Source organism: Pleuronectes platessa, chromosome 8 (genome assembly GCF_947347685.1).
Source record: "Pleuronectes platessa chromosome 8, fPlePla1.1, whole genome shotgun sequence".
NCBI lineage: Eukaryota > Metazoa > Chordata > Actinopteri > Pleuronectiformes > Pleuronectidae > Pleuronectes > Pleuronectes platessa.
Window position 1 is genome coordinate 25,366,941 of NC_070633.1, and position 23,648 is coordinate 25,390,588.

Consider the following 23,648-nt stretch of genomic DNA (forward strand, 5'->3'; position numbering starts at 1 on the left):
CATTCAAGAAGATAAATTTACAATGTGAATCTTCCAAGGTGTTTGTTGGGGTCTGTGTGTGTGTGTGTGTGTGTGTGTGTGTGTGTGTTTTTTATGATTTCTGATTTCCTGTCTCCAGCTCGAGGCAGTAGTTCCTGCAGAGGTGTACATGTTGCGTCATGAATGGACAAGCAGATAACCTCCAACGCAGTCACTCAACACTGTGCAACATGCTGTAACTTGTCAATCTGACACAGCACCAACCTGTAACACGAGTCGGACCAATTGAAACATGAAGACAAGAGTTAGGGTAAGAAATTCTGTCTCACTATTGGTTCTGAAACCTGTGAGCCACTCTGTCCTCCACTGCCGTCCGTATGTCCGTCTTCTGTCGGGAAGGGAAGACAGGTCTCGGTTATTTCATTCCTGAAATGTTGTTTTATTTGATTTACCTTATGACAACCAGTTTTCCTGAGATTTTTTTTTAAATCAGCCTCCGTCCTCATCCGTCTGATATCACTATTTCTGGGGTCACGATTATAATCCAGACTTTATAACTCGTCCCTTCAGTTCCTCTGCCAATGACGTAATGTTTTCTCTGTGTTTGTTAAAGTTTCCGTCTGTTAGTTAGCAGGATTTAGCAAAAAACGACTGGATGGATAAACACAAATTGAAGCTTGTGGTATGGATCTGCAGAGAACCCATCAAATATTGGTGCGTTTCCAGATCCTGGGGCGAAGATGCTGTGTTTTTAAACATTTTCACTGATTTCCCAGGACATATGTATTTATGGTAATGCTCTCTGTAGGTGTGTTTAATTGGCTGCAGGCTGCTTGAATTTCAGGGGACTGTTGGTATTTATCCCAGTATCCTGCATTAAATTAAATGTCCTCCTGCATTAGTGAATCTCTGTGGTGCATTAAGTGAAGATGATGATGATGCTTCTTCATGCTCATTTGCACACAAGCAGTACCTTGATTTGCATATTGCTGAGCAGCGCGCCACTGTTCAACAGCTGGTTGTACTGCCAGCCCCAGCCCACCTCCCCCACGTAGCTCTGCCTGGGCCTAGGAGGTGGGGCGCTGGGTCCAGCTCTGCACAAGTAACTGAGGTCTCCTGTGGCCTCAGGTGACGAGGCGCCCTCACCGATGTGCCGGGGGAAATAATTTGATCTCGGCCTGTAGTCTCCGATTCCATCTGGACCTTGACAGACACAGGGGACATAAAGAGAAGACATCTAAATACTTTATTGAGGAAATGTTCATGTGTGTTCGGTCATATGACAGAGACAGACAATAACATGTGCATTTGCAATGTAATGTTACGCCCGGTGTGGTAACCTGAGAGTAACCCTTTTCCCCACTCCCAAGGATTTCCAGTGCCACAGCAGTCAAACAATATGTATTTATTTTACAACATAAATGAAAAAAAAAAAGATATAGGCAACACAAGAAGCAAAACAGTCTGTAATCAATCCCCACAAACTAACCTAAAATAAACTACAGGTGATCTTACTAGCCAGCCCGAAATTAAACAACAGAAAAATGTATTTATAGAAGAAAAGACCTCCCACCCATATTAATCTCTCTGTATAATATTAACACATCAGAGCAGGAAACTCAGATGTATCAAACAAGTTCACTTAAAATTCACAAAATCTTAATGCACATACAGAATACCTTATTAGAATTACACACTCAAGCCTGAAAACTCACAGAATGTGTCCACTTACTTGTGGCCCTGGTTACAGCGCCACCGTGTGTCCAGTTACATTCACATTTGCTCTGACACAGAACATATGTTTTGATATTATATTATTTCAGCATCCTCTCAAAGAAGTGTTACAGCAGCCTGATAACACACGAGTCCCAACCATATTAGCTGACTTGTTTATGATAACAGTTGTTGCATATTAAAGACCAAACAACCAACTCGTTGCTTTAATTCAAATTCCATCCTTTTCCGAACACATTTATCTTCCTACACTCACATTAACACAATAAAAAAACATCCTCTCCTACCTGTGAAGATCATCCTTCTTCCACACTGTGACCGTCCCTCTGCCGCTTCACTGTCTCCCATCATTTCCCCGCTCTTGTCTTATAGGGTCGGTCCAAAGCTGCTTACATCTAAATAATGGGCCACCCTGGGCGATAACTTGAGCCCAGCGGTCTCCTCCGTCCACGGGGTCATGCTCAGTTGTCATGCAACAACCGGTTGTTATGGTGTCAGTGCTTGTGGCCTAGTTACGTTCTAAAAGCAAGGGGCTGTTTCGGCCATTGAACCATGTCCACTGCACATTTAAATGCAGTTTGTCCCAGATACCTTCATGACATAAATCAACTTGGGAGCAGAAATGGTGCCAGTTCTTTTTTTTGCATAATAACACCATTATATTATTATGCATAACGTCATAATGTTCATAGTTTTAGATCATTTTGTATATTGCACATAGCTACACATATATAGGTTTGAATAAATATATGTGTTAGAATGTTTGTCTTCTTATAATTGTTTTTCATCAGTGTGAATGTGTATTGCAATCACCCCTGTGAATATCATGTTTTCAAAGGTGCTATATAAATAAAGCTAATATTATTGTTATACTTATACTGGGCCTGCATCAGCACCTCCTTTCTTATTTCATCTTGTATTTATTTAAAGAGTTCTTCCTCTGTTTTCTTTTCCTCTTAGCCTCTCTCCTGCTGTAACATGGAAATTTCCCCTTGTGGATCAATAACGCCTTACCTTTGCTAATCTTATCTCAGCTCTTAACACCCTATGCAGACACTGGGCGAAAAGTCAGTCCCTGCAGGCTCTTCAGTTTTAAACCGATCACTGCAGCCCGAAAATAACAAGAGTGGTTTGGCCAGAAGAAAAGTTCTACCAAAGAAATGCATTAACTGGAAAAGCAAATGTATTCATATTAAGTTTGTGAATTCAGTAATGGATTTTGCTGCACATTATTTACATATACATCATTGTTTACAATCTGCTAATAGCGCTACAGTAATATATTCAATGAATTTATATCCATTCTACAAAAATTAAACATTTACGTTTTAAGGAGATCTAGGTTGCTGTTACACCACTGACCACACCTTGCTTTTTATTGGCTGAATCCACCTACATGAGGGTTCCATGATGAGCCACTAGGTGGTGGTATAGCTCTTCTTTGTGACATTGCACTCGCCCTCCTCGTTCCCATGTCTTTTTCTTTTTTGTTAAATGGACTCGCCCCTTGTGACTAAATCTCTGTCAAGTCACACGGAGACAACAACAGCCAGACAGGAAATGAAAGATTTGTCCTTCAAATAAGATCAATTGCTAAATGAACATTTAAGATAATTGTTTAAGAACAACAATGACATTGAAGCACAACAGGACAGTTAAAGAGAAACTGATTAATATGTACAACACGTGGAAACACAGTTAAAATGATTGTGATGCATGGTAGGCAATGTTAGAGCTCTATGAGGCATATCATCTCCCCCCAGGGTTTAATTGACCTTTTCTTAATGGATAGTTAAAGTATCTATTATCTTACCATCCAACAATTTGTGTGATGCATTGCAAATTGTATCCATAAATCTTAAATACGTCATCTTTCATGGGGTGAAATTGGCATATCAAATACACAATGTCCTGTAGTGATATCTGCAGATTATGTGAAATAACTTAATTACAGCGGAGAAGATAATCTAAATGTATTATTGCTACATGTATACAGGGATGGTCATTGGTGTTAGTTTCTTATAAGCTTCTTCTACCTTGCTTTTATTTAAAAGTAATAATTGCACTGCTGGGCTGACCTGTTTCTTCTCCTCCAACATTTACTGTTAACTTGTACATGACGAATACAACCTTATCCTTAAATCTTAAATATTGAATCTTCATGGGGTGAAATTAACACATCAAATATATAATGTCCTGCAGGGATGTGAGCAGATTATGTGAAATACCTACGCTAATTACAGCAGGGAGTTCCATGTAATATGTACGAGCATGTGCACAATGAAACGCTTTATATAAACCACAGACACAGCCACAGACACCGCCCTAATATGCCGTGTCCTCCATTGTCTGTGCATTTGACAATAAAAGCACGTTGCGGTCAATGGAGCTTTGCTCTGAAAGGGACTCCCGGAAGTGTCACATTTAAGTGCGGCCGACTTGACCGCGGGGGTGTCAGTCACCATGGTGGCGCACAACAGAGCGGACCCGTGTTCACTTCCAGACCCACCGAGGGGGGGGGGAAGAAAAATGCCTGGATCATGACCGAGTCTCAGTGACTGTTTCCCCGGGCTCTGCCTCTCGACAGGGACCGCCAGCTCGTCGGTTGTAGCCGTTAGCCGCTAGCTGTGTTTTGTTTTTTAATGTTTCGTTCCGACCCGTTGTCTTTTTCTCTTTCCGTCGCCCCGCAGGAAAGCTGAAGACACAGGGACAAGCTCCGGAGACCGTCCGCGGCGCATGAAGGGGACATTTTTCCGCGTTGAGAGATTAGTTGGAAGAGGCTGTTTTTATTTTTATTTTCACAAGAAAGGGGGGGAAAAGTAGTTTTCCAGCGTCGGAGGGGACTTGTCGCTGGCTGCCGGTTCCGGCTCGGGGCAGCGGAAAGAGCAGCAGACACCTCCCCCCCACCCCCTTGCCAGAGGAGACTGCTCGGCTCGGCTGTCTGGCTCCAGTCGTGGCCTGGCTCCGGGGGCACTCCCAGCTCATCCGCTAGCTCATCCGGAGAATAACGCGACACACGGCGCAGAGAGACAGAGAGAGGGGGCAGCTCCTCCAGGTTATATCCGCATCCCTGGATACCCAGCGCCGCGCTCCCCTCTCCGGGATAAAGACGTGTCCAGGATCCTGCACACGACGTCTTTCCAAAACAATGGCGTCTTATGTGGATAACAGCTTTCGCCAGGCTGTGATGATGAACCCGGCGGAGCGGACGCAACAGGTCAGTGGGAGAAGATACTCACTTGGGGTCTGAACTGGTTTAAAATCAGACAAATTGTCACTTGTGTGTTTCTTTACCGGCGACACCCGCTGCTGGTGTGTTGCTGGAGTATCCCCCCCCCCCCCCCTCCCGTGTGTGCAACTGTTGCCATTCAGATAGCAGCTCGGCTACATCCCGCTTAAGCTCCGTATCAGCTCCGGATCATCGAGGCCACTTAACATAACAGGAGCTGCGGTCACGGTGGGACTCTGACCCCCCCAGCCCGGGGTCCGTGTCCCGGTCCGGCTCTTTGCACATGTCCGGGGACTGTGCAGGTTTTTTGTTTTTGCAGCAGACTGGACTTTTTGCATTCTGCATAGCTGGCACGTGAAGCAAAGTTGCAGGGATGTTCGCCTCAGAGGCTCAGACTAATCCCAAATTAGCCAGTAGCTCATATTAGCCCCGCACAGCAGACAGATACAGGAGATGCACTTTATATTAAGACGTGCACATCACACACACGAGTGCACAGTAGAAAGAAGAAGTTACAGAGCATCCAGCTCATGGATTTAATTAATAATGCTGGGGTTTCCTGACTGGGTATAAAATATAAAGTAAACAGTGAAATACTTGGATTGCAATCTTGCAAAATATCGATTTGGCAATATATCGCCATCCTGAAATACAATTATCAATATGTTGGCACTAAACATCGATATTTACTTGTATATAATGGGACAGTGTTTAGTTTATTAAAGGGAATGCTAGTAGCCTGTCAGATTCCCCCTTAGCCTGTCAGCTTACCCTCAAGTTTGACCTGTGTCGATCGTTACAAGGCCACAAAACACTTGATGACACTGAGGTGCACAACTGAAGATATGTCCCCAACATCCACCTGCCTACTTCGACTGGCAGTTGGTTAATTGGATTGTGCAGAAGACCTTCAGAACCTACAGGGGACATTCACCATCTTGTCCTATATTCTAAATTAAGATATTTGTATAGAGAGATCAGACTTTTATGAGTTTGTGGTTTGACATTGCAAGGATGGCACACGTGGACATTGTTTAAGCTCCATTTGTGTCCACGAAAATGATTGTGTTGCAATATATCGAGTATTGTGATGTAATCGTGAGCCATGTTAATCACTTTTATCTTCACAAATCCCAATTTGTCTCAATTATTCCAATCACTATTTCTGATACAGCAAGGCAGAATCTAAGGATTTTATGATTTAGATTTCTCCTCCTATTAATTACCATTGATCAAGTAGAGTTTTATAAGTCGTTGCTGCAGACTGTTATGGTTTCTGCACTGTGCCACCCAAGCATCACTCTAACTGGATGTCTTCTGAACATGCAAATCCTGTGGGCTGTGGTTTTTGCCCTTGAGCCACAAGCACACCAGCACCCAGGCATGTATGACCTCAGATATGATCAGCTTTGCTTCACAGATACACCCAATAAATCCACTTTGTCTCCTGGGATTGTATTTTTTTATTCATTTGGAGAGCTGCCTCCGCTGCACAGGGATGCTGCTCGGTTGTACTGTAGCAGAGGCTTTACACACAATGGACAATCAATAGACCACCACTTAAACCAGTTGGCTGCAGTTAGTGGCACAGCCATCTGCCCGTTTGTCTGACATTGAGGAAACAGTTACTGGTGTCACTGATGGCTTGTTAACCGCAGTACATGAGGTCCATGGACTTTACAGCCAGGTGCAAGGCGCAGGTGAGCGATGCCTCCACGGTCCAGGGGGAAGAAAGATGGAGGTATAGATTTTGGCTCACATCAGTAGCAGAAATGTTCATGTAAGACAGGAGCAGGCAGAATAGTTTGTTGTCCTGAGGCTTCAAGAATTGTTCGTTTCCTGATTTATCTTTTCTTTTTGCACCAAATGGAGAAAATCTGAAATATGTTTGGGTTAAAAGGTAAACAATTCCCGTAGTGATATCTTCAAATGGCACTAAAATTAACTAACATATCTAACACAAGAAAGAGAAGTGTGACCTTATAGAACATTTTACATCAAGACTGTTGACAGTTTACCTCTGCTAATTAACTAATGAGGTTATTTATAAGTTGCTTCTTTTGCTCGCGACATTTGATTGACCTTCAATTGCCAGTCTTCAATTTCTGCCTCAGAGTAAGAAGCAAAACAACACAAAAACAACTGACTTGTTTTTCATGAGACCCTGTGGAAGGATGCTGTGTGAGTCAGGGAAGAATAATTTACATTTTGGTGCTGATCGAGGAATCTTTTTCTTCACATTCTTTACTAAAACTTTCACCATTTTCCTTGTGAATTATAGTTGGAGCTTGATGGAAAAACATCTGGCACATTTAGGGAACTGATATCCTGAGTATACATTTACTTAATTTCCCCTCAGAACTGGATATTTTTCAGGAGGAAATAGTTTCAAGCAGTTTTCATGATATCGACCTTTTAACTGATAACAAGAACTAGCTCTGCAGCGTTCCCTGCTGTGGGTGTGGAAGGGAGAATATGATCCACAGCCGTCATACTTCTGATATATAACGTGCTCCATCCTGCAAACACCTGAAAGAATTTACAGTTCGGCGTCTAAGCAAAGTCTGAATGCTGTTTTCTGAGAACGCCTGAACCTGCCAGGAGAACATATTCTTATTAAGAAATACCGAGGCTTGCATGATCTACGTCCCACTTCGTTTGATGGCTGTGGTCTTTCAACACTTGCAGCATGACCTGGTGCTGAGTCAGTGCACAAACATTTCATTCAGTGATGAAAAATGAATGCAGAGGCAAACTATGCCTGTTTGAACAATGACTAATTCTCAATGTTTATGAATGGATTTATCATGGGGGGGAAAGATGGAATGTGATCACAGGACTTATAAATCTATAACAAATGAGCCTGTGGTCATTCTATAGAACGTCCGGAAGCTATATGATTATAATTGAGAAGTCTTTTTTTTTACATTAATCTTCACATTAATCTTCACGGTGCTTAATCTTATGTGACCTTGAGTCCATCTGTGTTTTTTAATAGCAGCACCTTCCCAAGTGTTCTTTTACCGAGCATCCAGCGATTGTGGCGGCTGACACCGTTTACCCTAATGGTGTTGGCAGGGCCTCTCGGTCAGGATTAGCCAACGGTCAGAGGATCTGTCTTTATCGCTCAAGAACGGACCACAGTGGGATTTGACCCTCTGCCTCAACCCTATTGTCACACGGCAGGTTAAATAACCGGCCACTTGACAGCTATAGTGTTCGCGCCAGGCTTTGTCAGTTCGCTTCTCTTCGGGCTGTTACTGGGAGGCTACTGGATTTTTGACAACGGGCTGGGGAGGAGGAGGCAGCCGGATACTCGAGGAAGGGGGATGACACAATTCTTCTAGAGAGCGAAGCTGCATATCTGCTGAAGTTGCGATAAGAATTAAGATTACATGACACAGACGTTTGATCAGTAATTTATTTTTTCAGTATTTGTGATTAAAATTACATCCATTTGAATTTAACTGAAGTACTTCTCTAACATGTGGCGTGGTTCTCAGAAACATTGGACTAGACGATTTCTGAATTGGTGATCATCCATGTATTTTTGCTAACTGGCAGACCAGCCTCACATTCAAGCTATTTTTAATACAATTTTAAATTCTGTTGTAGGGTGGATGTGGCGTTTTTAGTCTTGCAGGAGCTTCTCTTCTATTGTCTCCTTTTAGAAATGTTTTTTTTATTCACTTAAAAGCGACTGCGGCAGAACATAACAGAAAGAGGGTTATTGTCAGATGTGGAGGTGACACAATGACAGTGAGTCTGCTTCAGAAGATGGTTCCACATCTACGTCATCTAAATTAAATTTGACTTATCAGAGATATGGCAATGATCTTGCAAGATATTATAAACTCTTTGATTCATATACACTGCAATGAAATGATCATGTAGAAACTCCAGCCACCTAATCAAATGTGAGGAGTTGCTTCTTGTTCTTCTTTTTAATATGATTTCAACATTTTATGGCTTGCATTTCCACTATGGTTCAAAAGATATGTTCTCAAGTAACCTGGGAGGAATCGTCTTCATTTACAAATTCATCCATAACCAATTCTATTTTTATCATCAGTATGTAAGTGAAAGTACTATGTTTTGTTTTTATATTCGTCAGAAGTTTTGGTAGATGGATAAGTTGGAACATTCCACACTGACCAGTTGCAGGCTCAAGTCTTCAGTCTGCAATTACCTTATAACTCTGAATAGTCGTGGCTGTGTAAATGTGTATTGAGAGTCACTTGTTTACGTTCTTGAACATTTAATGTCATTATTTTGGGCCTCAGAGGAAATGAACTAAACCAACCTCGACTGATTTGAAGTGCACGCTTTGCTGCAGCATCGCTCTCCTGAATCAACGGTGTCATACAGAGAGAGTGAAATCACTTTCTGTGGTCTCACAGGAACTGAAGTCAACATGCACCTGGGCCCTCGGGGTGCACCGACGAACTCTTCTGCTTTCACTCCTCCGTTTATTTTCAACTAGAAACTGGGCTGGGGAGAGACGTCTCTTCTCTCTTCAAGCCAGGTGGCAAAGCCAGAGGCCACAAACAACAGTCCTCTGCCGTGACCCTGCTTTTTACAGCTTCATAGCTGGAGGGACGGGCTGCCTACTTTACATTGTTTCCACATATTCCGGACCTAATGAGGGGGATGAGCACCGGGCTGCAGTGTCTGTACGCAGACAAGGAACATTTAGAGGATATTTATAACCCTGAAGACTTGTCGTGAATAAATAAGGTTTAGTATCTAGATAATTAGCTGGTCGTCAGCATAAGAAAGCAGCAATGAGGAGTTTAAAGCTCCTGCTAATATGAGAAACGACTAAAATGTTAATATGTTGGTAGAATGAGTGTCGAACGTGTGCTATGTACAAACTAGACCGATAAAAAATAGAAGAGCTGGCCTGCCAACATGGACATACCATTCCTGTGCCCTGTTATTTGTCTGTTATACAACAGACAAAGGCTGTTCCTCTTTATTAAAATATTTATCGAAGCATGACATTTAGTTTAATCCTTTAAAACTGGGCAGGATATTAGCAGAGATCCTCAGTTTATAGTAGAACAAAATAATTACTGCATATAAATGTTGCAGAGCTCTTAATGCATTCAGCCATATTATTTTGAATACGCAAATGGCCCGTGGGCATGTATAGATATGTGTGTCTGATGCAAATTCAATTTTGCATCGTACTCTATTTTATTTGAATAGTAGAAAGAATAATGTCAGACTATTCTCAATATTTATGCAGCACATTGCATTTAAAATCACTACATGAAAGATTTTTATTCCATTACTGTATTGCAGGCAAACTTTTAGAGCCCAGAACAGAGTAAAGTACAGCCGATGATCGACCTGTACAGGAACCAGTTGCTACATGTTAAGTGACTGATGAGCACAAAGCTGCCTTGTCTGTCAGCATCCTGCTCGGTACATCAGGAAGAGGAAAAGCGTCAGGATTTTGTTTGAACTCTGCGGCAGGAAGACTGACTTAGAGTGAAACCCCTTTCCTCCCCTGAAGCTGTTTTTATTTTCTGAAACTGGGTGTTGTTTTGCAGCCGTCTGCCTATTTTTGTCTGAAGTATGTGAACAACTATTTAAAACCCAACTCCTGGACTTCGGCTCAAGCAGTTAACCTGGACTCCTGTCCTCTACTGCCGTCATAATGGTGTCTTTTGTCTGGGGCAGCACGGGGTTTTCTAATTCCGCACAACTCCCATCCATCCTGTAAACTTAGGTGCCGCCTGCCTCGGTGTTTGCTCGTGCTCGGCAGCGCTGTATCCCGGTAGAAATGATGTCACATGTTATTCTTGTGTTGAGAGTGGAGGCTGAGCGCAGGCCGAAGTGGTTACACGCACACACAGCGGTCACAGTGACGTATTCCTCCCCACTCTAAATACAGGGGGATCATTTCAAGGGAAGAAAAAAAAACAAATGCTCCGACGTGCGTTGCCCACACACCAGTGCAGCTCCTGATTGGCTCGTTTGAAACGTGCTTTGACTTTCACATCAGTTTCTTTACTCATTAGATTGTGATGGCAATATAACAAAGTCCAGACTGGTGGTCAATGGGCTCATAAAAGCAATTGATTATTGTATTAAAAGCATGGAGTCTTTAGCGCGATGACTGCACAGGGAGCAGCCGATGAAAAGGCCCTCATCTTAAACGTATAAATAATCCCCTCACTGCAGGAAGATGGCTTTTATAGCAGGTATAATTACAGTTTAATTGAACATATGAAAGTCTGATATCATGTTTCACTATGAGCCAGAAAGCATTTGCATTCCAGATTTGTTCCTTACCGGAATACACCAGGATGTTTGTGCAGCCCTGTGCTCCTGTTACTCCCTAAAATCTAATAATGAGAAGGCCATTCCAGACTAGTTTGTGTTTAAATGCACCACTGAGACTGAAGTGAGGTAAACAAAGTAAAGCTTTCACCCCCATAGAGCATCATTTAGTAGTCGCGAACCACAAAACCAAGCTACCGCTCCTTATCATTTGATAACAACATATCTACTTCTGTGATTGCACTGGTACTTTTTTGTGTACTCACGACGAAGGTAGGTGCATACAATCTTTTATAGATAGGTGCTGAAACCATAAGTGAGATTGCATCTTGAGATGTTCCTCGTCATAATTGCGTTCCAGCTGTAATAATATGCAAGTTATCTACTTCTTTACGATTAAGTTTCCTGCCTGATTGTTCTTCGAGGATATATCTGCAAGGATGTGGTACGAGGTCGTTATCGGGTCGACTGAGACGCCGCACAACTTTTGTCTCTTGTGCAGGAGATAAAAAACCAGAATCAGCAGCTTGACTCCGATTTTAGTGGCGAGAGAAAATTTGTTTTCACCAAGTTTGAAGTAGATTCTTCCTCAGGAGGTGCATATGAAAAAAAAATACATATACATTTTGCTGAAGTTGCAAAAGTATCCTGAAATGTATCGGTGTTCCTTTTACAACAATAGAGGGTGAAAGTGTTTATCGAGAGACTTCACGGAGGCTTCTCAGTTGCAAACTCTGCTCTTCTCTCTTCTATACTTTCATTTTCTGATCTTTACTCTGACTTTCTCACTCTGGGTGATCTCAGGCACATATTTGTTGCTTGGGGTTACACATTACTTTTCTTATCACCATGCACAACTTAAAAAAAGAACAAAAGCTGGCCTTGTGGCTGTGAAGATTGCTTGCTTTGCTTCATCGCTATTATGCTGCGTTTGATTGTAAATCACATTTTATCTGGTCAGATGCGTCATGGATTTTGCCTTCGGGGTCACGCTGTACATTTGTTGCATGTGAACTACACAGATTCTGATGTCAAAGGCATGTTTCACTTCCCTGTGTTCACATTCCCAGAGATATTTTTAAAGCAAAGAAAAAACAGCACCCGAGTCAAGGCTGCAGAAATTCCACTGGCCCTCACAGCAGCAAGGCAACAGACATCATGCCACTGAGCGACCACAGTCTTTACATAACTTAGTCCGAGACCCACTTGGCTGCTTGGAGAGCTTAGAGAATAAACCATTCCTGACGTGCAATATTTACATGACCGCTATTGAGTTACGCTACTTGCTGAGGCTGTCATTAAAAGCTTCATTCCTAAACGGCAGCTTGGAAATTCCAGCCGTTGGAAAAAGTGACACCTAAGTTTGAGAAAAGAGTGATATCTGATTTTTATAAAGCTCAGTAAGCAAAACTTAAATCCTTGGCTGACATAAAATACACCATCAAGAGCCACACTGTCTTTAAGGGTTAAAATGAGCACTTTATGCCAGTGCTTGTGACGTCATAGATGTAAACAACCAACACACTTCTTTGAGTGATTTTGCTTTTTAGCCTTGCTCTGTGTAATCTGCTGTATAATCCTCCCTCCTGGTGAACTGCTCAGACATGATGTGCATCAGATGAAGAGCTGATTAATTTGCATGATTAGCGATCTCTAAATCCGCGGATTCACCATGCAGCTAATACTTGTTTACATTGTTCGTAACAATGGCACTTAAATGTGGTTGCTATCGCACGAACAGGATCAAGTCCAGGGCAAAAAAAATTTGGCAGCGCGGCAAATTTATAATGCTGTTGTCCTTGGAGATTTTAATTTTGAGATTAATGTGTGAGCGGGGCAACATGTACTTACAGCTGTTTCAGTGTAATTTGTTTTCTCAATCCTGAACAATTGAGAGTGAAACAGGGTGAGCCGAATGCTTTAACATTTCCAATTGCGTAGGTAGAACTTAAAGATTTTCTCTGACGTGCTCCTTAGCACGAGGCCGATCAGGCAGTAAAGCATTTGCTTGTTTAATTATATTCATTGCACAGAACCTTTCACTACCACAAGTGTTGTTTTTCAACCGTAGGAAAAAAAGAACCGAAGTCATTGGCACCTTATTGGCATCCTACCAGTCAGCTGTGGAAGCGTAGCCAGCTTGATTAGCATTAAGACTCCACAGGATGTTCTTTTAGTGGGAACCAGAACCAGTTTCATTAACACTGGGTCCGCATTGCAGTCGTCACCTGCTTCAGTTTGGGTTTCAAATATTTATCAGCTTCCCTCCATTGTTCCTCTTTTTGTTTGAGCATCCTCCTCACTATAATCTCTTTTAGGAGTTTGATGCACGAACATATTCAGCTGTTTAACTACATAATTCAAACCCTATAATGTGGGTTTTATGATATGAACATTTATATTCAATAGTTTTGATGTGCCCGGCCCTTATCAAGACCATTTCCACCTCATATGCTGTTACTCTTAAAGAATGTGAGGTAAAATAACTTTGTATGTGGGTAAATTTGTTCAAAGAAAATTTGGCAAATAATCCAAGTTGAATAAAAGGACACAAGTGATCCATGTGTGTGTTGCAACCGCAAACTAATGCCTTTCCCTTCTTACTCTTATTGCATAAGTGGAGGGAGGTACAGGAAAGTCAGGGCAGAGATAAGGGAGGACATGAAGCAGGAGGGCTCTCAGAGGGGCCAGAGTTCAGGCCACTGCGGCAAAGACTTGGCTTCAATGCTATGCGCTTTACCAGGTGAAGAGCTGGGGCACCCAGATCACCCCGGGTCAAAATTCACACTGCACATTGCAAGCATTGGACTAGAGCCACTCTTAAAGCCAAAAACAACGAGGCAGTACAGTAAATCTTCTTCTACCAACCAATTGTGTGTCTGTATGCAAAGGAAATCCCTCCCTTTCTAGTGTAAACAAACGCATGCAGCAGTTTCGGCAAGGACCAGGAAGAGTGTAAAGGGAAAGTGTGTGAAGGAAGCAGATTCGAGTCCAGAGAAATATCTGTTCTCGTCACATCACTCAACCAAGACGTCTTTGACCCGATGGCTAATTTAACATTCTTCTGTAAAAACCCTCCAGCCGGTGTTTAGCTCAAATGTCAAGTCATTACACAAATTTGCTGTGTGTGCATTGGATCCTAATGTGTCCTGTCATGTCTCATGCAAACTGTGGTTTATTAACAGCTGCGCTGCTGGTAGGCAGGTGATTACTTGCCATTTGGGCTAAAAGAGGTGATTCATTACTATGCTAGCATGAGCAAAAACAGCTGTGCTAATGGATGATGTTGTCAGGAGGGGAAACTGCGATAGAAGCAGTCCTCGAGCCCGGCCGGCAGGAATACGAGGGGCAGTGGACGACCTAATAGAGAACGCCAAGAGGGATAGGAGGGAAAAAGCCTCGTCACAACATTGTTTTCCCCATTTAGAAATCAGCGATTAGGACTGCAGTTGTTCCACTTCCTGTGTGCAGTGGAGCGGATTGGTGTAAGATATCTGTCTTGTTGAAACCTTATCTTTGTAATTGGTCCCTGGGGGTTTGTCTAACCTGTGGTTGGTCACGTTTCCAACCCTCCAACCCTCTGTTCCCTCTGTTGCCCGTCAGGGAAAATGTCCGTTCATTACCGAGGTTTCAACGTAAACTGATTCTCACTGGAAGGTTTGACAGTTTCTCGCTGCCTCCTGCTTTTCAGACAGAAGTCGGATGATTATTCTAGCTTTCCTGAAATTAACCACATTCTCTTTCCAGTGGCTCCAGATCTGCTTGGGTGCCAGTCGAGAGATTATCAGGACCAGTGAGCTTGAATGTGCCCAGATTAATTTTAAAATATAGGATTTGTCCTCTGGAACAAGTTTGTGGAAACACATTTACTGCCGTGATGCAACATTCCCCTTGTAGAGCAAATTACATTGATTTTACTCTGCTGACATTGTGGTATGCTTTTCTTGCAGTCTTACAGCAATCCTTTTTTCTCCTAATGGTGCAGCGTCAGTTGCATCCAAGCATTATTTATGAAACGGCATTAGCTCATCTGCACCTCAGACCTTGACCGGGCTAATTGACACTTGCCTCGGCTGACCTCAAACAGCCATCCGCCGCCAGACGTTTTCCCATATGGCCCGATATTTTCTTTGCACTTAAACCTGCCTGCTGAGACCAAACCCTTTTCATTAATCACTCTTCCCATTACCAGCGTACAGATCTCCTTATGTGTCATGCAGCAAAGGGCGAGCATCAAAAATAGGCTTACATAACGCCAAATTAGCAGCTTGCTTGGGAAACTTAATGCTTGTACAATCCTCTTAAGGCAGAATTTGCTTATTTTGTAATTTGGTTACAGTTCCTCTGTTCTAGTCGTGAGCAGAGATTCACAGTAAAAAAAAAGGCTGCACACCGCACTCTGCAAGGGAAGTAGTGTTGAGCAAAGAGGCTTTAGTCTGAAATGTACAAGACGACACAATGGGCACCCATCAATCACAGTAACAAAGGAGGCTCAAGACATCGGTCAGTGTGACATGCGGCTTATGGCTCTGCAAGTGTTTACTGTGAAACCTCTTGTCCAAACACGCATCAGCAGTTGTGAAGCACTGTGCATGCTTGGGTTAATACAGTCAAGAGATGACTGTGATTACCACCTGACCCTATCAAGAGTATATTTAATACTGTTTTGTTCTGCAAGGTGAGATGAAGTATGTGACTCACGCCGGTATAATGTTCTCAAGCGTTACTGAAGTTGCTCCGCTCGCCTGCGTGGGTCCGACTGCTGGAGGCTGTGTTATTGCTGCGTTAAATGAAGACTGTATTTGATTATAATTGGAGGGAAGGATGCCGACATTCAGGCAGGCTTCCCTATATGCACTTTGAATCCGCCAGCAAGTGAGGTGCGCACCCAACACAATGACTCCCTGTTACCACCAGCTTCCCCTTGTCACAAACCCTTAAAATCCCACCAATTATATTGTCGCTACTCTGGGAATGGCATTTTTTTTAGCTTAACCGCACAAACTGCATTTGTGAACATGCCAAGTAAACCTGAACAATGGTTTGTATTTCTAGCTCATTGCCACATAAGTTACAGGCGATCACCAGGCTTAGTTTTATTGAACAGTAAGGTGGAAAATAAGATAAGAGAACCAAGATAATCACATAATGCTAACTTAGCGGACCATCAACATAAATTGGAGCATTTACAGTGTTTTCAGCTTTGTTATAATGCATTTTTAAGTTTCAATCTGTTTCTCTATCTATTTAAAATGACCGTACATGCAATAATATGCAACAACATTAAGTGAAAATAATAACTAAATACAAGATGAGATCTCTAGTAAATCTATTCAGTGATTTCCATTAGTTTAAGGGATGCAAAGGAAAGGGAAAACATTAACTTGTGACTGAAGTCCTGAAAGACCACAATGGTTGGCCATGTTTCTTTTGTAAAACATCCTCAGGATATAGCCTGAAATCCCCGTCCATCCAGAGCTCCGGCCTATTTTAGTCTGAGTGAAGTGAAAGGCCCTGGGTGGGATCATAACGCAACGCTGTAAACAGGAAGCTTCTATTCAAGACGATGGGGGGAGCTGGGCGCGGCGATGTGGTGCAGAGAAGCACTGTAATTGAGAGCAGTGCACCTTGAATCCTTAGCGAGGCTTAAAGAACTGACCGTGGAAGCAGGGATCATCTTGTCGATGGTTGCATGACTTCCACACAGGAGACACAGTTGGCCTTACACGGATAAGTGGCGGTCACAGCACCAATCTCTCTTTGTCCTGGCAGCTCACCAGATACTTCATCAGCTCACATAAGTGGTTTGAGCTTTATTTACCCACTTGACCTTAGTCACACCATTCTCATTGTCTCCTCTGCGATGAAGATTTACAGTGCGACATTCACAACCTTTTGAGATAAAAAAAGGTGAGGAGTCACACCATACACAGGCAGGCGCTAGACCCCCGCTCCATTCTGATGACAAACCATGAAAGGGCATAGATGACACTGTTGTCTAGCTTCTAACAAAAGGCTACGCCGCTGGCCCGCTCCCAGCCCAGAGGGAACACGCTGTTCTAGTCCTGCAGCCCAAAGACCCTCTGGAAACTCTCCAAACATGAGACCACTGGCACTGCCACGGTTTCATTCAAAATTAATTTAGGAATTTAGTGCAACCGATTTGAAAACAGTAAGTCACATTTATTTAAGTATTTTGTTTCACATGCATGCACGCTTTCCTTGATATGTCTCTTATGGGTTCGGGTTAGATTTTGTTTTGAGCCACGTTTCAGTATTTCTTTTTTTGTATCACGTGGCATTTGCATGTACTTGTAATGTAGTATGACAATTTAACTTTCAGTAATAAGTACATAAAAGTAAGCATTGGTAGTATTTGGATAACTTTCATTCTTGTTAATTCAAAAAGGTGCTAAAAATACAAGTCAATATGAAATAGCACCACATCTTTTTAATGTTTTTTCTCTCGTTTTCAAGTGATACAAAAAACGCAACCCCATTTTCTCTATGCTGCAACATCATCTGCAATGCATACTTCTTAACGGCAGTATGTTAGATATTATTTGAGATTTCTCACAAACAAACTATAATGTCCCCCTGGTGACCAGGGTGTGTTCGTAGCCTTCATGGCCCTGAAAAGAGAGAACTCTGGCTCGGTTGAAAGTAGTCCTCGTAGTGAAAGAGTTTCTCCGGGTTGTTCCCTAGCAACCAGCAGCTAGAGCAGCATTGTAATGCTGGAATTACTTCATGCAGACGGCCATGGCAGAAAGCCACAGAGATTTAAAAGATTGATTATTGAATTCCATAACTATTTCAAAATGCAGCAGCGGGGGGAATGTTTGGGATTAATGGCTCCACGTTTTAGAAAATAGACCAAATGGATGCAGTCACAGCAGAGTATTGAACCCGGGCTGGTGGGGAATTATTTAATTTTTCTCCCATTGCTGAACTCTAGGGGAATTCATTTGTAACTCTCCTCCTGCCTTTGGCTTCTATTTGTGTCAAGTTAATTGGACAGAAGAAAGGAGGGGGAGGCAGGAACTGGGGCGTTTTTTGATCATTTGGGCCACCAAGAAAGCCATTTGCCCTGGAAAGATTAAAGCACATCCCCATCCCAGTTCATCCCCCATACCCCTTCTCCCCTTGCTCTTCGCTTTGAGCTCCCATGAATTGATCTTTATATGATGTTGCGTAACTTTGTGATGATTGCGCGGCTCCTCTTTGAGGCCTTTGTTTGAGCGAGATGGAGCGGGTTTCATTTGGCCGGACAGTTGGCTTTGTTCCCGGGCGCAGACCTGCTATGATGAGGTTCAGTGACGGAGCTGAGAGATCCCTTTGTGTCCGGTATCGGTCAGAGTCCACCGTTGAGTCCACATTGCGCCATTGTTATGGTTTGGGCTGCATATTTATTTGACTTAAATGCAGTGACGAAGAAAAAACAACAAATGTTCACGTGTGAGGATCAGATGTTTCATATTTCAGCTCGGGAAAAATGTATGATTATTAAATTGTAGCTCTGTATATGGTAAACAGCTTTCACAGTCTTGTTTATCTGCTGGAACTTCATTGTTTCACACTAAAGTGAAATCTCAACACAGGATTTATTGATTAGACCCACAGTAAACACGTGCAGTGAGTGCTGGGCTTACATTTCCCTACAGTGGCTCAGTCTGAACAAGGCTGTGGTGAGTGGAGCGGTGCTGCAGTGCTACGGTCACACACTGTGTCAAGAGGCTGGAGATTGGATGTTTTTGTTTGCTCACGTTGAGTAAACACCAGCAACAAAGACGGTCCCGGTTTCAGTGTAAAATCTGGACTTGTGTTCGAACCAAATGGAGTCCAAACAACAAACGGCGTGATCGAGTCACATGGAGAAAGTGTTGAGCCCTCTGGAGGGAGGAAGTCTTGTCAACATATTAAGTTACTTAAAGCAGCTGGAGTGAAACAGGTTCTTACATGATGACTTCCTGTTTTTGTGATACAAGGATGGAAATGTGAAGAAAAGAAACCCAATCTGAACTTTTCACCTCAGGATTTCCTCAAGGTGGAGCCTACACATCAACATATAGTTTTTTTTTTTAAACAGTCTCACAAATTCATGCAATCTGGCATTGTCTTGCAAAAATAATAGAAGCAAAAGCATGTGTGATGCTGTTGATAGCTTTGACTTCTTGCCCTGGGTGACAGTACCCTGGTATCATGAAGGTGCGGCTGAGTCAGAATATATCATTCGGTGCTAATTAGACGGAGCTGTGAGATCCTGTATCAGTGTTACTTGACTAATTCCGTGTGGATAATTGTGAACCAGACTGGTGCAGGAAACTTCATTCTTACTCATAGGTCAGCTTAGCTCGTTCTTACCCTCGAGGACAACAGTGCAGTCCACTGCAGATTCTGAATTAATAATCAGCTCGACTGCCCTTCCTCTCTTTGTGCAGTCCTTTGTTTAAATCATACTGATGTTGGTTAGTAAATTAATTTAAAAGTTATACTTGGCTTGTGGTGTGAACAATGCAGCGCCTCTTTAATGCTGACCAGAAGGTACTTCCACGTTTTCCTCATAAATTATTTTCTTTATCGTAGAGCAACTCTTCACCTTAGGATTTAGATTGCGTTATTTTTCTGTTCCTCTGGAAAAACAAAGCTTTTCATTAGTTATTTTCTGCATTTTTACATGATCAGTGATAAAATATCAGTTTCTTAATTGCCACACGAGTCTCAGTTGGATGGTTTGTTAATTATTTAGACTTTTTTTTTTTTTACTCCACTGTTATTCAGAAGGATCGTACAGCTGTGTCGGCAACCCTACCTTTCCAGTTCGCTGATTCTGGTTTAATTGGTGTTTTGCTTAAAGTAGTTATAACAACATCATCATGAAACATCCTGTAATTTTTTTTCCCCCTGAAGGTTGTTTTTGTTGTTAGCTTGTGCTGGTACTCAGTAAATGCAGCAGTCGGAGTGGGATGGTGAGCTGCAGCATTAAATTGCTCTCAACTGCTCTCAACACATTCTTTATGCCTGTAAACACATGAAAATGTCTGGACCTTATTTTTCCAGACATTGTCCACGGCTTGACTTTTAGATTTGAAGAAGGCAGCAGGAGATAATCCAGGTTTAACGTATTCATAACAACAGGAACATTCCTGTTAAATTCAGGCGAGGGGCGGCAGGACATAACGTAATCACATGTCTTTTACTCTTTTACATCCTAAGATGTTTGTATTCTATTCTCCCTGTTTCAAATTTGTTGCGCTGTGAATTTTCCAGACATTTGCTCGGGAGCTGGCGGGAAAAGTACTGCAAACCATCTGCAACAACTGACTCAAACATTTGCATTCTCGTACACAGGCCCTCTGGAAAATTTCAGGAAAAGATCTGGGTCTTTCTGAAAGCAGCTCAGGATATATTTCGACATGCTGTAATGCTACTCAGGCTGATTCTCTGTAAAAAAAAAACAGAAGCTTTATCCTCAGAAGAGGTCACGAGCTTTGGCTGCACATTTCCATCTTTCAAAGTGCCGGGACATTTGAACTCGCGTCCAACAAAACATCTGTGTCAGATGGTTACAGCCGTGATCAAAGCAGATGGGTCGGGGAGGTCAGTGAACCCTGGGCCTTCGTCTTGACATTATTACAGCCAAGACAAACTGTTGGCGTTCCGCGAAACATGCACACGTTTTATCTTTTAGTGAACATCTTCTTCCGAGAACACTACCACCACTGTGACTATCTGCAGCTACTTGTGCAGCCTGGCATGCACCTAATTTGCATGCCTCAAGAGATGGAGGGCATTTTTGTTCTTGAGGGTTTTACACCGGCAGGCAGCTCAAGTAGGTGCTGCTAAGCTCATTCACATGCCTCCGTGATTCCTGTTCCAGCCAGTCGCCGTGTCCGCCAGCTGCCTAAACCACGGTGGGAAACAAACAGCAGCTCCCGAGTGCTTTTAAATATTGGTCTTCAACTGCAAAATTGTCCTGGTCCTCAAGCCACTTCAGCCCCCGGCCATCATTCACAGTTTTAATTTATTCACTAAGTTCCATCAGGCCGGTGTACAAAAGTGAAAGTAGAGGATGGGGTTGATGCGTTGAACGGCTTCCTGTAGACAAAGAGGATGTCTATTTTCTTCCTAAGCATGTCTGAGCAGGTGGCAAGTAGAAGTGTAACTGTTTGTCTGCTGCTTAATTCAGCATCCGAGCCAGAGAGGAGGACGGAAAGGGCCATGTGCTGCACTAGCTTAACCCGTTGAGTTAACACCAAGCGCTTAATGTTAAGAGGACCGGTAATTAGCTTTGTGTAGTATGCCAGCTTCATTCAGGTGGCACATGGTTCTAATGCCGTCCCAGTAGCAGTTCTCTAGAAATGTTTGTTTTTGAGTTCTCTGGAAGGAGTTCTTTTCTCGAGGCAATGAGTTCAGTGCTTTAGTAACGAACTCTACTGTGAGTGACTCCCTTTGTTATAGTCACATGCTGCGTCTATGCAAAAACAGACTTTCGACCTCGACTTTTGGCAAAAACAGCCACAGATCTCAGCGCATTGCGCTCGTCACTGTGTGACCTTGTTGTAGCCCACAAAGCCTCCACCTGCTCTCTCACACAGGCTAATGGATAAAAATACCCAGTAGATCTCACACTCTCTGTCAATAGTGATTCAAGGACAGCTGCCGGCCACCCTGTTAACACGGTGGAATGTACAAACAAAGGCAAGGGAATACACACATGCACTCTCACGTATTAACGCAGAGATGGACCGTGCATGTGGCAGCACGGACCGGAGCATCGTACCGCTGCCCCCGAGGTGGGTGATGAACGTGCACATTTCGGGATAAACTGCCACCGCTGCTGTTCTGGCTGCTTCAGGGGGGCGGTCCTCCTCAGTCCCACTTGGCACACTGACACAGACATGCTGCGGCGTTTGTGCTGAACAGACAATATAATGCAATATATTGCCATTAGCAGATAGTGCATCGTAGGCAACATGACCTTTCCAACCTCCAACACTGGCCGTCTGACTCCCAGTGGTCTGTTTACCTTGTTACGCCTGCTCCAGGCCGTTTATCTCCTCACACAGCAGCTCTGTCTCCTTCATTACGCTCCAACACCGACTTTAAATAGTTATCCAGGCTCTGACGCCGACATATGGTTTTTATTAGGCAGCAAAACGTCGATGAGTGTGACATTTCATGTCATGCCATGCATCGTTAAAGTCCAGTCTGAAGAATTTCAAAAATGCCTTGAAGCCGACTTTGTGCTTTTTTTCTCTGGAAATGGCCTTTTACAGCTCAGCTTTACTAATGAACCAATAACAATATGTTTTGATGCGCTGTCGTCTGAATTGGGGTCACAACTAAGTATTATTTACATTGTTGAATTTCATTATTTAGTCGTATAAAATGTCATAATAATTTACATTTACCTATAAATTCTCACAAGTAAAAGAAAAACAAGTCTTATCATCTGCAAAGGAGTAGGCAGCATTTTTTCTTGAAAAATGTGTTAAAACAAAATGCAAAGTTATACTTTTAGTGTCTGGCTTTATCATTTTCTACCATTTGTTTGTTGCCAACTGCTGCAAATTGTGAGAATAGTAAAACTTTGAGCAATGTCACAGACGAAAGAAACTCAATTTAAATTTGTCGTTTCATCAGTCGACAAATGTCGACACGTTTAATTTTTATGGGACAGAAATGTGTTCAGCTATTTCGATATAATCAAAAATAGCATTTACTTGCAGCCCTGGTATATTTTAAGGCCGGTAGCATCCCAGCAGAACCCCACATGCACAGTAACACTCGACCCAGATGGCCCCTCCACTTGGTATTCTATATAGCACCTTCCATAGGTTAGTGAGCAGTAGGGGGTTGGAGGCAGGACTCCGATGGCCTCCTTTGGCTTCATGTGTGTCTCTGAGTGTGTGTGTTGGTGGTGTGGACACGGAGACATTATCTAGCCAGTGTCATCTGAGGAATGCAAGCCTCTCCCCGGCCCGACACACAAGACGGCCCCTCCGCTGTCACAGTAACAGGATCCAGGAATACCAGCCCATCTCTGAACGAGGGGTCGTTGGCACAGAAAGGCAAAACCTGGAAAAGGTCACAACTTCAAAAGAATGCTGTGTATCATGAGGTGGTGTGACGGCTGCACAGAATTGTTGAATGAATGAAGGAGATGCTGAATACATACAATCTTTGGCGTTATTATTATGAATTAAATATCTATTATATTTCCATATGTCAACCTAACCTAAGAGGTTTTGCGTACCTAGTTGTAAGAGTCCAACCTTGAATCAGCCACACACAAGTTCAGAGGGTGAAGGTACAGAGTGACAAGCTCCCCCCGCAGTGACAAGTGAGCAATTGTTGTAAAACTAGGTCGTCCTCACCCCCAAGTCGCGGGGGATTAATTTGTGCTCTTTGCAGC

General features: G+C 42.9%; 2 protein-coding genes across 7 annotated transcripts in view; one reads left to right on the forward strand and one right to left on the reverse strand.

The window, feature by feature from the left end:
- Window positions 1-307: 307 nt before the first annotated feature.
- On the reverse strand, window positions 308-2,064 carry LOC128445637 (uncharacterized protein C4orf45). The gene is made up of 3 exons (XM_053428380.1): window positions 2,001-2,064; window positions 953-1,182; window positions 308-367 (listed from the first exon to the last, which is right to left on the reverse strand). The coding sequence occupies exons 1-3, from the start codon at window positions 2,062-2,064 to the stop codon at window positions 308-310; spliced, it is 354 nt and encodes a 117-aa protein (XP_053284355.1).
- Window positions 2,065-4,152: 2,088 nt separating this feature from the next.
- rapgef2b (Rap guanine nucleotide exchange factor 2b) overlaps window positions 4,153-23,648 on the forward strand; it is a 98,850-nt gene continuing 79,354 nt past the window's right edge. For all 6 annotated transcript variants that reach the window (XM_053428719.1, XM_053428716.1, XM_053428714.1 and 3 more), the window contains exon 1: window positions 4,153-4,930. In XM_053428719.1, coding sequence (XP_053284694.1) covers window positions 4,862-4,930 — 69 coding nt within the window. In that variant the 5' untranslated portion in view covers window positions 4,153-4,861. The remainder of the gene's footprint in view (window positions 4,931-23,648) is intronic.